We start from the raw sequence: 14,930 nt of genomic DNA on the forward strand, positions 1-14,930 counted from the left end.
CGAACCGGACCGGCGGTCAGAACCGGACCGGCAGACTGGAGGCGACGCTCCAGGAAAAATAACCAGGATTTATTATCAGCTTCTAACTTTCCCAACTTATTCGATTCTACAGTGTGACGTAAAGAGATTTATTTTTTATATATATGGAGAACCAATCCTGTCAAAATTGGCAAACAAAATAGAAATTAATGATTTGATTATACAGTTTGACAAATGTATCATTCAACAGTATTAAATTAGCACTATTACTCAGTTTTCCACTTTATTTCCAATATTTTATTAATTGACTTCCTTGATTTATTGTCCTTAATATTCTGTTTTAATTTTTTTTTTTTTACATTGATTTTTGTCTATTTAGATTTTGTGTTTTCATTCCAGTCAGCTTCTCCTATTGGTCAACATCTATAGCCAAGCACAAAGTTGAGATTTTTTTTTGGATGCAGTATTTGCCATATTACTTTATTAAGCCTTTTATTTTTATTGCCAATTGTGGCAGGACCAGTCCTCCATAGATGTATGAATGAATTCCAACTCAAACACATAAATTCAATGTTTTATCTTTTTAATGTGTAATCATTCTCTGGGAAACGGTTCATTTCAGGTGAATATTAATGATTAAAGACTAAATGAATTTTCTAACGGAATCATTTCTTCCGAGACGTTTCTCGGTTCTTCTCCCTCCATCCCAGCTCCAACTGTCCAACTGAAAAACAGGGTTTCCTCTGGCTGTTTGAGGCAATTTAATCTAACTTCATTCGTTTCCTGTATCACCCTGAAACGGAGGACGTCTGTCGGAGTGAAGCTGACGGACGGATAAAAACCCAGAATTAAACCAAACATCAGAACCGGCTCCGGTTCTACTCGGCAGAAACCTTCATGACGACCCGGACGCTGTGGAACAAACACAGGAATAACTGAGCAGCTGCTGCTGTGTGAGCATGTTGGCGACGAACCGGGTCGGTACCATTGGGAGTTCTTCATCAGCTCTATGGCGTCGTTGACCTGGTCCAGCTCCATGTTGTGGCTGATGAACTCGTCCAGCTTCACCTTCTTCTCCAGGTAGGATCTCACCATCCCCGCCACGCCGTCCTTGGCTTTAAACCCTGAGGCGGATCAGAACCGCACAAGGCAACGAGACTTTACTTATACAGCAGCTTTCAGCCAGAGACGGTTCCAGGTGAAAGAAGTTAAAACATAATAAAACACAACAAACAGATTCAATTTAAACAGGTTTAGATAAGAAACTTTTAAAATGTTTTGTTTTAATGACCTCATGGAGCCAGAGGTCATTTACTGACACAATAAAAACTGAAGCTGCTTCGGTTTCACTGCTGGACTGAAAGGTCTCAGTGGCTAATGGAAGAAAATCAGAAATATATTCTGGGTTTTTATTAGTGAGTGTTTTATAAACCATTAAAACTTTAAATGTGTGAACAGCAGGAAGTGGAAGGATCTCGGATCTGGACTGATTCTGATCTTCGTTTTGGTGAGGACTCATTCTGCAGAAGAAGAAGATGTTTTATTGGGTTTTTTTATTGTTTATTTTTTTGCTAATCCAGTAAAAATAACGTTGCAATAATTGAATCTACTAAAAGCTATGAAGTAAATTTTCAGAATCTTGTTGACATGAGTCGTCTAATTCTGCCGACATTTTTAGCTGGTAATATTGTGTCTCTATGATAAATTTGATCTGGTTGTGAAGGATCAGGTCAGGATCCTGATCCCCACTGACTCATGGCCTAGTCAAAGCATTTTAAACCAGCAGGCTGGAAGTGGGCGATCATTTTTAACCGGAGCTCTTTGGGCCAAAAACTAAAACTTCAGTTTTATCTTTATTTAGTTGAACATTTTGGCCCATCCAGATATTAAAGACTCGTCAACAGCTGCTGGCATCAGCATGACTCCATCAGCAGAACCAGAACCGCAGCAGAGCGACAGGCTCACCTCCAAACATGGAGCCCTTCCAGGTCCGCCCGCAGATCAGGTGGCGCGGTCGGATGGTGATGTCGAACATGTCGGTCCAGCCGACCACCACGCTGACCCCCCAGGCCTCCATGCTGGACTCCAAGGCGCTGCGCTGGACGGACCAGCAGAACACGGTCAGCGCCCCGGTTCCGCTCTCCAGACTAACACAGAGCATCGGTCCCTCACCATGACCTCCACGTTCCCCACGCACTCCAGGGAGAAGTCCACCCCTCCTCCGGTCATCTCAGAGATGACCTCATGGACGGGCCGGCTGTGGTCCTTTGGGTTCAGGAAGTCGGTGGCGCCCAACTCTTTGGCCTTCTCCGCTTTGTCCGGGTTGATGTCGACGGCGATGATCCTGCTGGCTCCCGCCGCCCTGCAGCCCATGACCGCGGCCAGGCCCACGGCTCCCAGACCGAACACGGCGCAGCTGGAGCCCGCTTCCACCTGGACACACGGAGAACCCCTGAAATACGGAAACACAAAGTAATCCCAAACTTCTGCAATCTGGGAGCGGATTAAACAGAACAGAGTTAATCTCATGGTCTGTTATTGGACAAAACGATAATTTAAAATTGATATTGGTATTAATAGCAAATGCTAATAGCTTATGCTGCCGACATATTAGCCTATGCTAATATGTTTAGCTTGTGCTAAACATATTATTTAGTGTAAGCTAACGGTAAAGTACTATACCAACGTATTATTTAGTTTAAACAGACACTAAGGTACTATACTAACTCAATATTTAGTAGAAGCTAAAGCTACACCTTGTTGACATCCAGGGTCATTATTATCGCCCTGCTATGTAAAGTCCTGACTCATTTCAAAGTAAAAGCATGAGGTCTACATACTTTAAGACTTAGACGTTCCAGTTTAACCATTTAAAACCAAGAAACAAAAAGTTTTATTTTTCAATGAATAAAACTTTTACAAAAGTCAAACTTTATTTAACTGAAAGTTTAAAAACAGCTGAATTAATTAGTACTTTAGAATTTATCTGGAAAGAGTAATTTAGGGGAAGCTAAGTGCGCTAAATAAGTTTCTCTGTGCTGTTAGCGGACTAGTGGACGCGGCTCTCCCACCTTGGCGGTGTTCACCGCGGCGCCGTAGCCGGTGCAGATCCCGCAGCCCAGCAGGCAGACCTTGTCCAGAGGAGCCGCGGGGTCGATCCTGGTCACAGCGATCTGGTTGATGACGGTGTACTCAGAGAAGGTGCTGGTTCCCATGAACTGGTGGACCCTCTTCCCCTTACAGGTGAACCTGGATTCCACGCCGGCCATAATCTCTTGGCGAATTCTGGTCCTGGTGGAGACAGTTTCTGAGCTAAAGAACTGTGTTTGTCCTTTACTGGAAAAATGCCACCATTAAAGGCTGAGGACCAGGCCAGTCTCACCATGCTCTCTCACACTGGTTGGTCCTCGGACTCTTACAGAACCGACATTCTTTACACTGGCAGAGGAAAAGAGGAATCACCTTGTCTCCTAGGAGACCAAAAGGAGACACTAAATATTTACTTTGAACCTAAACTTTAGGTACAAGCTACATATTTAATTTGTGTATGAAATATTTAGCTTGCGAACTTAACATTAATTTAGGAACTGATACAGTAATGAATGATTGACATGGTGACAAACCAGACGATCTAAATAAGCCAAATTATTGATGTTCATTTCTGACTGTAAGTTTTAAATGGCGTCTCCTAGAAGGAGAACCGGCGGGTTTGGGCCCGAAACCCGCCGGTTCTCCAGGACGGAGGAAGGAAAGAGGCTTCATGCAGCGTGTCGAGGCAGCAGCAGGTGACCTGCTGTCACATCAACATCAGCTTCCGGTTCGGACTGACCGGGCTGAAACTCTGTGACTCCCGGTCCGACACTCTCCACGATGCCGGCGCCCTCGTGGCCCAGGACCGTGGGGAAGCCGTCTGCAGTCATGCTCTCCAGCAGGTGGTACAGGTCCGAGTGGCACACCGAGGTCGCCACTATCTGCGCCAGGAAGTAACCATGACAACGGCCACGTCAGCGGCTTTAGCGTTACGAAAGACCTCCTGGTGAGACGAAGAGGCGCCTCCCACCTTGATGCGGACCTCACCGGCCTCAGGAGGAGCCACCTCGATCTCCTCCATGGCGGCCGGCGTGTTGGGCGCCCAGGACACCGCCGCCCTGCACCGGATGACCTGGCGGCCACAGAAACATCCGGTATTAACCTTTAACCTTTAACCATGGAGTTCCTGCACAATGAGCTGCTGGTTGTAAAAACGCTCAGAAATGACAGAAATAGTTTGGGTGGTTTACGTTCATTTTTCAGGCATATTTTAATCATATTTTTTATTCATTTATAAATGTTTTTAGTTTCAAACCAAATATTTAGTTAGCTAGCTAAAAAAACCTAAATATGTAACGTCAGAATGATGACCTGTTTCTTTCCCAAATCCTCTTGTAGGCAAACATTGATTTATTTATTTAAGCTTTTAATCATCTAATTGGCACATTATTTCAAACATTTCCTACCTGGTGAAATAGATACATTTTTATTGTATATTTTGGATAATTAACCTTTTCTGCTTGCTTGTTCATGACACACAGGATAATAATTGGTATGCTAATGCTATCCAGAAAGGAAACACTTAAAAAAACTACAAGGTTTGAATGACTGGCAGAATGTTCTGGTCCCAGTTTGAGCGACTTTTTAAACCAGAGCAGATTAAAGGTTGGTAAAAATTGGGCGGACTATCCCTTTAGTCCTTCACTGAATCTGAAGCTGCATTTAGAAGCCATTAGCTTCAGAGTACCAGACTTACTGTGTGAAGGCTTCATGATCAAATCAATCGCCTGCCGCTTTGGTCGAGTTTACAGAAACAAAGTGATCGGGGCAGAGAACTTCCGGGTCAGACCGCTGTCAAAAATGAAGACCGCTCGTTGTCCTGAAAACACGGACCGCCGGTGGTCTGTGTGTTTCCTCTCACCTTCCCAGCTGTGGACATTTTTCCTGCAGAGATGATCGATCGATCCGAGGCCAAAGTTTCAGCAGCGAAGGAAAAGAAGAGGATCAGTTCAATCAGGCACACAGCGAGACGAGCAGGGACTTTAACCTGCAGCTGTTATCAGGCGGGGCGGGGCGGGTCCGGTCCGGTCCGGTCCGGTCCGGTCCGGTCCGGTCTCACCTTCACCCGAGACGCCGCAGCAGAAAGAGGAAGAAAAACTTTTGGAATAAAATGTGTTCCAGTCACAGTCTGGTGAAAACCAGTCGAGTTTGTTTAAAACCAGAATGAAACCAGAAACCAGATCAGGAAGTCATGAAGCGATCAGACAACAAAACCATAATAAAATATAAATATATTATAAGATAATAAACCCCTGAGCCGCTGCAGTAAACAGTATCTAACCCTGGCAGGGAGGGGTCAGACCTTCATAACTGGCCGTCAGATTATTAAAATCATAACATGATTCTTTAAACAAGCCATTTAATTTGATCTGCTGGTTGAATCTTTATTTTCTCTCAGTTATAAAACAATAAATCTTGTTTACATGTGAAGGTTTTTATCTTCATCCTTTTCTCTGCTGATCAGATGAAGCTTCATTCATTTCAGCTGAGGATTTCATTTCCTGATCCAGTTTGAGGAGATGACCTTTGGCTTCAGAGAGTAAAATGTCTGGAAATGATTTATTTCTGAGCAGGTGAAAGTTTATCTCTGCTTTACGACGTCACAGAAGGGCCTGGGCCGGCCCAAAGTAGAAGCAAACTTTGCAACTGCTGAGGAGAAACTGGTTGGAAAAACTTCAGCTGGAAAATCATCTTCATATATTTCTGATTTAAAGAGAATTGAGATATTTCTGCAGCTCTTGCTAAAGCTGTGGAAATATTATTACACATTAATAGCAGTTTTAATGTGAAAGTATAACAGATTATGAGGGCAAGACTAAGAAACAAATATGAGAATTAAGTCATAATCTTACTAGAATAAAGTCGTATAATAGTCATAAAGATAAAGTAGAATAAAGTTGTAATGAGTAAAAAGTCAGATTGCTGCAAAAAGTCAAGAATTAAATGATAAAATTACAAGAATAAAGTTTTATGACAGAAAGTCCAAATAATCTGAGAGCAAACAGTTTTATGATAATAAAGAAAAAAGTCTCAACAAATAGTTGAACTCAATAATCAAAGAAATAATCAAAAATTAAAAGAATGTTTAGTGAAGTTTCACTTTATCACCTTTCATCTTTTAGGACGTCGTCATCAGATAATTATCATCAGACTGAGATGAACATGATTATTATATCGAAGATTTGTCTGAAGACAAAACGAGAAATCAGCTTCTAGATACGTTCTGCAAAAGATCAAAGTAGAACTAGAAACATAGAGTCAGTCCGAGGCAGAATCCAGATCAGCTCCTTTATTTTCTACCATCAGGCAACAGGATGGAAACGTTCAGACGCTCGATGACGTCACTGAGGAGCGACGCTCAGCACGGCCCGGACGCTGCGGAGACACAAACACCCAGTCAGGACCGTTTCAATCATGAAGGGAACATCTGAGCTTCGGGTCGCACCACCGGCCGTTCTTCATCAGCTCCACGGCTTCGTTGACCTGGTCCAGCCTCAGGTTGTGGGTGATGAACTCGTCCACCATCAGCTTCCTGTCCAGGTAAGCTCTGACCATCTGAGCAACGCCGTCCTTCCCTTTAAACCCTGAAGCAGAGGAAGCATCATCAGGTACCGTCCCTTTAAGAACAGGGCCGTGTCCAGACTGAAACACACGGGGGGCTGAGCATGACGAAAAACTTCATCTGAAATCACATATTTACATAAACCTTTAAACCTCCAAACGTTTTTCAACAAGATGATTTATTGTTGCTAAGCGCTAAAAATAACTAGAGAAATTCTGCATTAACTTGTTTCTAATGCAGAAGTTTATTATTATGATTCATTAAAACAGTGATGATGTCATGGCTTTGGGAGTTTCTGATTGGTTAATCAGTGTCACCTGATGTGAGGAGCGGTTAGCTAATGCTAACGCTAACTCCAGAAGCTGCTGGTTCTGATCGCTGAGGTTCGTTTCTCACCTCCAAACAGAGTTCCCGTCCATTTCCGTCCAGTCATCAGCTGGATGGGCGGGGAGCTGAAGTTCTGCATGTCTGTCCAGCCGGCGATCACACTGACCCCCCAGCCGGCCGCACACGACTCCAAGGCGCTGCGCTGCACGGAAACACATCGCTGATCAGTCCGCCCGCGTCATTCACACACCGTGAGACCCTGACCCTCACCATGACCTCACCATGACCTCCACATTCCCGATGCATTCGAAGGAGAAGTCCACTCCACCGCCGGTCATCTCCTGGATGACCTGCTGGATGGGCCTGCTGTGGTCGTTGGGGTTCACCACATCCGTGGCTCCCAACACCTTGGCCTTCTCAAACTTCTCCGGGTTGATGTCGACGGCGATGATCCTGCTGGCTGCCGCCGCCCTGCAGCCCATGACCGCAGCCAGGCCCACGGCTCCCAGACCGAACACGGCGCAGCTGGAGCCCGCTTCCACCTGGAGGCCACGGGTTAAAGCCGGTGAGGGTTTCCCTCTCTAACCTGAGCGATCTGGACAGTGAGGTTCGTGTCGGGGCACCTTGGCGGTATTGACGGCCGCTCCGTACCCGGTGCAGATGGCGCAGCCGATCAGACAGACTTTGTCCAGCGGCGCGGCCGGGTCGATCTTGGCCACAGAAATCTCCTTCACCACGGTGAACTCAGAGAAGCTGCTGGTTCCCATGAACTGCAGCAGCTTCCTGCCCCTGCAGCTGATCCTGGAGCGCTCAAAGCTCCGCTCATCTATTCGACCGGCCGACCTGAACACCACATATGATCCATTAGTTTCATATCGACCTAGAAACTAATAAAAACACCAATAAGATCTGGAAATGACAGAAGACGAGGGACACCCGTTGACGCAGAGGTTGGTCTTGGGACTCTTGCAGAGGCGGCATTCCCGACACTGAGGCATGAACAGCGGGATCACCGTGTCTCCTGGATCACAAACATGCCAGATTCAGCAGAGTTATTAAAGCAGAACCAGGCGGTCCGCTGGTTCTACTGACCCGGCTGGAACTCCGTGACCCCGGGTCCGATGCTCTCCACCACACCGGCTGCTTCATGGCCAAAAACAGCCGGGAACATCGTCTGATTCAGACATTTGCACAGGAAGTAGAGATCCGACTGACACACTCCTGTTGCCACGATCTGCAGAGGAAACGACACAATAAAGTAACGACAGTCAGAAAAGAGCTTCGAGTTGCATTTAAGGCTCAGATGATTCTGGCTTTATTATTCACATTTTGCTTCATTTGCTCTGACCTTGATCCGGATCTCCTTCTCCTGAGGCGGCGCCACCTCAACCTCTTCAATCACCAAAGGCTGGTTGAACTCCCAGGCTACTGCTGCCTTGCACCTGATGACCTGCAGACAGGCGAAAACCTCTGAACCTCACAGCCGTTAGCAGCATCAGCAGCTAGCAGCGAAGCTCTTTGGATGATCCAAATAAACTAGTTAGTAAACTAATTTATTAAACCTCTGAGGATTTCAACACTTTCATATCCTGTAAATATTCATCCATCTTCCAGCCTTATCCTATCAGGAGGCTGAGAGGCGGGGTCACCTGGACAGGTCACCGGTTCATCGCCAGGGCACAGGACAAACAACCACACTCACACCTAGGGAGAATTTAGAGAGACCAATTAATCTGACAGTCATGCTTTGGACTGTGGAAGGAAGAACCCACCATGCACAGGGGGAACATGCTAACTCCATGCTAACTCCATGCAGAAAGACCCCAGGCCGGGAATCGAACCCAGGACCTTCATGCTGCAAGGCAACAGTGCTACCAACTGCTCCACTGTGCAGCTTCCTGTAAATATGTAACCTAAAAATCGAATATTTACTTTTGCTTAAAAAAGAAGGTAAACTTGTGACCCTGACCTTGAATCTGACCTCACTAATTGTTTTGTTTGCTAATTTTTGTCCTTTTTTATGTCAGATTTATGATTTGCAGTGATTTCACCAAAAGTCGATTTAGTTTGTCTCCCTGATGTTCGCAGCTGAAGGTGAAGGACGCTGCGTCTCTTAAAGCTGCGGCGCTGCGGCTCCTTCAGGGTCGCTACGTGTTGAGCAGCCATGAAAAAGTTTCTTTGCATTTTCCTTGATGAAGAACTGAACTATAATAAACACTATGAGCTACCTGGACCAGAAAGCATAAAGCATAAAGCTGCAACAATTTCAGCTTTATTCACAAGAAGCAACGTAAAACTGAACTAAACACAAAATTTACACATTTTTGTGCAAAATTCAAGGTTTATTAAAGACTCCGTTCAGTGGCAGGTTGGCTCATTTGCTGCAAAATTAGATGGAAAATCTATTTTCCAAACATCTAGCGCTCTAACACCAGGAACATGAGACCAGCTCTTACACAAGCTGCAGCTTAACGTCGACTCATCAGAGCAAATATGAACTTTACTGCTGCAGCTTTCAGCAGAAAACATCATTTCACAATAACGCTGTTATTGCTTCAGAGTTGAGCTTTTTTACTTCTGCATTTTGTTTCAGGATTTCTCACTTTGCTTCTTTAAAAAACATTTGAAATCGTTTTAAATGTTTTATCCAAACTTTGCATTATGTAACAAAACAGGATGAAAACTTTGACGCACAAATATTTACTGAAAACTTTAAAACTGGTTGTGAAAATGACCGAGACACTAAATCTGGTCAAACGTTGAGGCGGTGAAACATGCCGTCCTGCTTACCTGTCCAGCTGTGGCCATCTGTCCTGCTGAAGGGGAATGTCAGCAGCTCAGATGGAGGCTGGGACTTTAACCTGCTCAGGTCAGACCAGATTATCTCTGTTGCATTTTGAACAAAAGGTTTAAAGGTTTTTAGAATAAAATCGTTGCCAGAAGTGATTCGTTCAGAGCTGGAGGCCTTCAGGTGACAAAGATCAACACGCTTCAAAATGTGACGACTTCATTTCTCATCAGATAACCTGTAAATTTTATCTGCCATTATTTATCTTGTATTATATTATATACATATATAATTCATTCCCTAACATTCTTATATATTCTGTATAATCTGTGCATATAGCTCCCATATTTATATTTATACACAATATCTATATCTCTTGCTATAACCCCTTATAGTCCATACATACATAGTCTTGTACCTCTGTAAATAAATATTATATCTCGTTGCTTGTACTTGTGACAGTGCAATGAATATAAAGTTGAATTCTATTCTATATAATCTGACATTTCTCTGTTGTCCATAAACCAACAGGCTGCATCGATCAGACAGACTCTGTCCAGCGGCGCGGCCGCAGAAATCTCCTTCACCACGGCGAACTCAGAGCTGATGCCCCCAGCAGCTGATCCTGGATTCATTCAGAACCATCCATGAATTCATTTCTGCAGCCTAATGAACACATGATGATGCAATGAAGGGATGAGCTCCGTACTCGCCGACACACATGTTGGTTGCAGAAGCGGCATTCCCGACACTGAGGCATGAACAGCGGATCCCCGTGGTGAAGATTTAATCTGTGCTCCACACTGTCAGGTTGATCCTGAGGAACCAGGCGGTCCGGCTGGTTCTACTGACCCGGCTGGAACTCTGTGACCCCGCCCGCCCGTCCGTCCATCTGCTCATTTGTTGTCGAGTATTTCTTATTTTAAAGCCAGATTCCCTTCTGCTGAGTATCTCTGACGTTTCCTGATGTTCCTCTGCTAAAACGCTGTTATTGCTTCATTGTTGACCTCAGCTGACGGAACAACGAGTTTCCTGTTGTGTTTCAGGTTCTCTGCTGCTTTAGCCAACGTCTGTCTGGTTGTTTCTTGTCAATCAGTTGCAACAACTTGTTAACATCAACACGCTACACAAAGACTTATTAGCAGAATTGGAGTCATGTAGGTTAATAATGACCTTTTCTAACAGACACAACTCATAAAGAGGCTGAAATATAATAAACACTATGAGCTACCTGGACCAGAAAGCATCTTTTGTTACTAAGGAAGGGAAACAGGAGAACTGTCTGAAGAGTGATGTGTCGTTATTTACTTAATATTCTATGCATCTAAGAAGAAAACGATGCGAAAGTGATGAAGGTTTCTGATGCTGCTGCTGGACAAATAGGAGAAATGATGTGGAACAAATTTAGAAAAGGAAAAATATCTGACAGAACAAAGAACAACTCTTAGCTTTAACAAATACAACATTCAGGTTAAATGATTTTATTTGCTCCAAATGTTTCATGACCCCAGATGTAATCATCAGGCAGGACAGACGAACCGTTGGCTGCAGACTGCGAACAAACGCCGACATTTGGAAAGGAGCTTTGTTGACTCAAGGAGAAACTCTCAGGACCGTCCGGATGCTGCGCAGCCAAAACAAGAGATGAGAAGAAAAACTGGAAGGTTTGAACAACGGAAGAGCTTCTGTCTGGTGTTAATTAGAACGTACCACTGGCCGTTCTTCATCAGCTCCACGGCTTCGTTGACCTTCTCCAGAGTCATGCTGTGAGTGATGAACTCGTCCAGCTTCACCTTCCTGTCCAGGTAGAATTTCACCATCTCAGGAACACCGTCCTTACTCTTGAACCCTGAGGCGCATGAAACAAACATGAACCGATCCAGATTCATGATCTGATCCAGATTCATTTAACCTTTCAGTGGTCATAAGGGATTGGGTCATTTGGACCCCACAGGTTTTCTAGTCTGTGCGCGGTCTGGATGGGATCACACTGACCCTGCTTGCGTTTTACTTAGGGGTTTGGAAAACACTCAGATTGACTCTTCTGGTCTCACCTCCAAACAGGGTGCCCTTCCATGTACGGCCCGAGATGAGCTGAATGGGTCGGGCGGCAAAATCATGCAGATCTGTCCAGCCAACAAGCACGCTGACACCCCAACCTTTCACACAGGACTCCAGGGCACTGCGCTGCACAGAGCAGCAGAGCACGTCAGACATCTTGATTTATTTTTAAGCTTGTACCAGATGATCCTCACCATGACTGCAACATTTCCAACACACTCCAGGGAGTAGTCCACTCCTCCATCGGTCATCTCAGCCAGCACCTGGTTGATGGGTCTGCTGTGATCTTTGGGGTTCACAAACTCAGTGGCACCAAACACTTTGGCTTTCTCAAACTTCTCTGGGTTGATGTCAACGGCGATGATCCTTTTGGCTCCTGCAAACTTACAGCCCATGACTGCAGCCAGGCCCACAGCTCCCAGACCGAACACGGCGCAGGTGGAGCCCGCTTCCACCTGCAGGACCACACGCTCACATTAGCTTAATGCTTAGTGCTTCGATATCCACATGCTGCCAAGAAAGACTTTCAGGTACCACCTTAGCAGTGTTGACTGCTGCGCCGAACCCAGTGCAGACCCCACAGCCAAGGAGGCAGACTTTATCCAGAGGGGCGGCCGGGTCGATCTTAGCCACTGCTATCTGGTTAAGAACCGTGTATTCAGAGAAGGTGCTGGTCCCCAAAAACTGCAGCAGCTTCTTCCCCTTACAGCTCAGTCTGGTTTCTTCTAAAGCCATCACATCATAGCGCTCAGCGGCCCTGAGAACAAATGTGACTGTCTTTCTTTTAAACTGTAAAAATATTGAAGATCTGATGAATTCATGAATAAAGAAATCAACCTACCATCCTTTGACACACTGGTTGGTCTTTGGGCTTTTACAAAAGCGACACTCTCGACACTGGGAGACGAACAGAGGGATAACCTTGTCCCCTGAATATTAAAGAAATCATCTTAAACATTTTAATGTAGGACGAAGATGAAATGATGTGACACTTTCTTTGGGCTTGTCAGTCAGGATCAGAGAGGAAACTCTAATAGCTTCAGGTTGTTGAAGTTTGACCCTTTAATGTTTGAACCTTGTCAGGAACATTACGGTTTAATTTTCCCAGCTGATCTCAGGTGAAGAATTTTATTGGTTTCTGAGGAGAAAATGCAGTGAGAACATGAACTGATCCAGATTCAAGGTTTTATTTTATTTTTGACTAAATGCCAACAGTGGAGTTGGTCAAGTCAATGCCTGCAAGGCACTCAGGCAGCATCACCCTCCACCACCGTGCTTCACAGTGGGTACAGATCTGCTGGGTCCCAACACATTGGTCTCTACTGCAGTCTGTCCAGAGGACATTGTCCCAGAAGTCTTGTCCTTCTCCCTTATGTCCTGCTGCCACCTTGTTTCCAGAAAGGTTTTTTTCCAGGTAACGTCGTTGCGTTGTACAGACTTTGGTTGACCCACAGCGCCAAGTGCAGCAAACGGCTCTCAGAGTTGGGTTTGACTCACCTGGCTGAAATTCGGTGACACCGGGCCCAACGCTCTCCACTATGCCAGCTCCCTCATGTCCGAGAACCGCGGGGAAGCCATCTTTGTGCATTCCCTCAAACAGGTGGTACAGGTCTGTGTGGCAGACGCCTGTGGCCACAATCTGCAAACAGGGAAATCACTCAACTTAATTCATTACCGAATCTGACAATATTTGACGTTTGGTGAATATACCAGGCGGAGTTGTTTGCCATGCTAACGTCAGATCTGATCAGACGATGTTCCAGCTGTTCACACGGCACCACATGGTTTCTATGGATCTGATCAGTAAGGTGACACCAGCCCCTACATGGGATCTTATCTGGGAAAAGCACATGAGTGACTCCAGGTGGGGCATTCACATGAGGCGTGAACATATGAAAATCCCACTCAGGCACATCTATAACCCAGCTGAGGCCCTGAACCTGTTTTGTTCTATGGAAGTGATTATGGGAGGCCATTAGTTTGTAGATGTGAAACTTTCAGATCTTCTTCTTCAAATGGAAAGTTTCCAGGTGGTGGCTGCTGTTTCTAAATGATAAAAACTGGGCTTTTGTCCAGCAGCAGCTGCTGTAGCGCAGCGGTCAGAGAGGTGGAGGGCCTGGACAGACTGAAAGGTGCGGCTCGTGTTTGTGGCTGACTCACCTGGATGCGAACCTCGTTGGCCTGAGGAGGCGCGACCTCAATCTCCTCGATGACCAGGGGCTTGTTGGGCTCCCAGGCCACCGCTGCCTTGCACCTGATGACCTAAAGCAAACTGACATCAGCTGGTTCTGCTCTCAAATTGTATCTCAGGACGTTTCCTGACAAACTGGAACCGAAAGGCTTCCAGGTATCTGTGCTGAGTTTGAGCAGTTCATGTTTAAATCTCACCTTCAGGGGAGAATAAAACCATTTATGAGAAAATGAAACGAGACAACTGATCAAAGCTGATGTTTTCCATGCTAAACACAATCCCTTTAAGACAATTTAGTTCTATTTTATTCCTTCATCAGAGTAAAACAGGGAAATGAATTTTGTTCCTTGTGGATTTTTGTTCAACATCCTTAAACATTTTATTAGACATTTTTGGCCTTTTTCCAGTTTCTTCCCTTCGCCCCTTTCTGGCCTCTGGCTGCTTAGGTTGTGTAAAACTGTCAGGATAATTTGAACCAAGTCAAAATACCTCAAACCACAGATGAGTTTCATTATTTTCTTTTTTCAGCAAATCAGGAAAAACGTTAAGATTTAAAACCTTCAGCAGGTTGGTGATTTGTCGACTTCAGTCGCCGATCAAATGTTTTTGCTTTAATGCAAATTATAACCATAAGTTTAACCAAGACATGAAAAAGCTGCAGATGCATGTCGAGGTGCTGTGAAAGTGAAAAGTTAACCTACCTTACCAGCTGTAGCCATTTCTACAGAGTAAAAGAGCCCGGAGGTTTGCAGCAGCTGCTGGAGGAACAAACAGTTTGGTTGAAATCCTGCAGCTGAAGCTGAAGTTATGCAACTGTGCAGATGGGGGGAGGATCTCTGGATGGTTTTCAACATATTGAATCTTTATCCACCACTTATATAAAAGGTAAGAGAAATAAAGCAGCATTTTGTTATTTCATTCAATGACAAATG

At 45.0% G+C, this 14,930-nt stretch overlaps 3 protein-coding genes and 1 long non-coding RNA gene across 7 annotated transcripts; 1 reads left to right on the plus strand and 3 right to left on the minus strand.

The window, feature by feature from the left end:
* Positions 1 to 545: 545 nt before the first annotated feature.
* LOC102231461 (alcohol dehydrogenase 1-like) lies at positions 546 to 5,109 on the minus strand. Its single transcript, XM_023352829.1, has 9 exons — positions 4,931 to 5,109; positions 4,040 to 4,141; positions 3,809 to 3,950; positions 3,362 to 3,449; positions 3,051 to 3,270; positions 2,152 to 2,412; positions 1,945 to 2,077; positions 965 to 1,103; positions 546 to 891 (listed from the first exon to the last, which is right to left on the minus strand). Exons 1-9 carry the CDS (start codon positions 4,946 to 4,948, stop codon positions 858 to 860), a joined length of 1,137 nt encoding a protein of 378 aa, XP_023208597.1. The 5' UTR covers positions 4,949 to 5,109; the 3' UTR covers positions 546 to 857.
* Positions 5,110 to 6,153: 1,044 nt separating this feature from the next.
* Positions 6,154 to 9,978, minus strand: LOC102231723 (alcohol dehydrogenase 1-like). 4 transcript variants are annotated; one of them, XM_014474059.2, is made up of 9 exons: positions 9,749 to 9,976; positions 8,307 to 8,408; positions 8,051 to 8,192; positions 7,895 to 7,979; positions 7,582 to 7,801; positions 7,240 to 7,500; positions 7,028 to 7,160; positions 6,515 to 6,653; positions 6,154 to 6,444 (listed from the first exon to the last, which is right to left on the minus strand). In XM_014474059.2, exons 1-9 carry the CDS (start codon positions 9,764 to 9,766, stop codon positions 6,411 to 6,413), a joined length of 1,134 nt encoding a protein of 377 aa, XP_014329545.1. In that variant the 5' UTR covers positions 9,767 to 9,976; the 3' UTR covers positions 6,154 to 6,410. The 4 variants fall into 4 exon arrangements, with proteins under 4 accessions (XP_014329545.1, XP_023208594.1, XP_023208595.1 ...); XM_023352826.1 differs by lacking the exon at positions 9,749 to 9,976 and adding an exon at positions 8,521 to 9,707; XM_023352827.1 differs by having other exon boundaries at positions 6,154 to 6,653; positions 9,749 to 9,978.
* Positions 6,521 to 10,982, plus strand: LOC111612251. Its single transcript, XR_002754489.1, has 2 exons — positions 6,521 to 6,609; positions 10,278 to 10,982. It is a non-coding gene; the product is annotated as an uncharacterized LOC111612251 (long non-coding RNA).
* A 229-nt stretch (positions 10,983 to 11,211) lies between these two features.
* LOC102231979 (alcohol dehydrogenase 1-like) lies at positions 11,212 to 14,804 on the minus strand. The gene is made up of 9 exons (XM_005812928.3): positions 14,700 to 14,804; positions 13,968 to 14,069; positions 13,305 to 13,446; positions 12,649 to 12,736; positions 12,345 to 12,564; positions 12,002 to 12,262; positions 11,801 to 11,933; positions 11,457 to 11,595; positions 11,212 to 11,370 (listed from the first exon to the last, which is right to left on the minus strand). The coding sequence occupies exons 1-9, from the start codon at positions 14,715 to 14,717 to the stop codon at positions 11,340 to 11,342; spliced, it is 1,134 nt and encodes a 377-aa protein (XP_005812985.1). The 5' UTR covers positions 14,718 to 14,804; the 3' UTR covers positions 11,212 to 11,339.
* Positions 14,805 to 14,930: the final 126 nt, after the last annotated feature.

This window comes from Xiphophorus maculatus, chromosome 19 (assembly GCF_002775205.1).
Source record: "Xiphophorus maculatus strain JP 163 A chromosome 19, X_maculatus-5.0-male, whole genome shotgun sequence".
Taxonomy (NCBI): domain Eukaryota; kingdom Metazoa; phylum Chordata; class Actinopteri; order Cyprinodontiformes; family Poeciliidae; genus Xiphophorus; species Xiphophorus maculatus.

Excerpts from the sequence above, each read along its gene's own strand:
- LOC102231461 (XM_023352829.1), bottom strand. Across the intron at positions 2,078-2,151 it reads TGGGGAACGTGGAGGTCATG|CGCAGCGCCTTGGAGTCCAG; the intron begins GTGAGGGACCGA and ends TGGTCCGTCCAG. Across the intron at positions 1,104-1,944 it reads GAAGGGCTCCATGTTTGGAG|GGTTTAAAGCCAAGGACGGC; the intron begins GTGAGCCTGTCG and ends GATCCGCCTCAG.
- LOC102231979 (XM_005812928.3), bottom strand. Across the intron at positions 12,737-13,304 it reads TGTCACCGAATTTCAGCCAG|GGGACAAGGTTATCCCTCTG; the intron begins GTGAGTCAAACC and ends TTTAATATTCAG. Across the intron at positions 11,596-11,800 it reads GAAGGGCACCCTGTTTGGAG|GGTTCAAGAGTAAGGACGGT; the intron begins GTGAGACCAGAA and ends CATGCGCCTCAG.
- LOC102231723 (XM_023352825.1), bottom strand. The coding sequence starts at position 8,565 with ATGGATGAATATTTACAGGATATGAAAGTGTTGAAATCCTCAGAG. Across the intron at positions 7,802-7,894 it reads ACCAACCTCTGCGTCAACGG|GTCGGCCGGTCGAATAGATG; the intron begins GTGTCCCTCGTC and ends TGTGGTGTTCAG. Across the intron at positions 7,501-7,581 it reads CGGCCGTCAATACCGCCAAG|GTGGAAGCGGGCTCCAGCTG; the intron begins GTGCCCCGACAC and ends CGTGGCCTCCAG.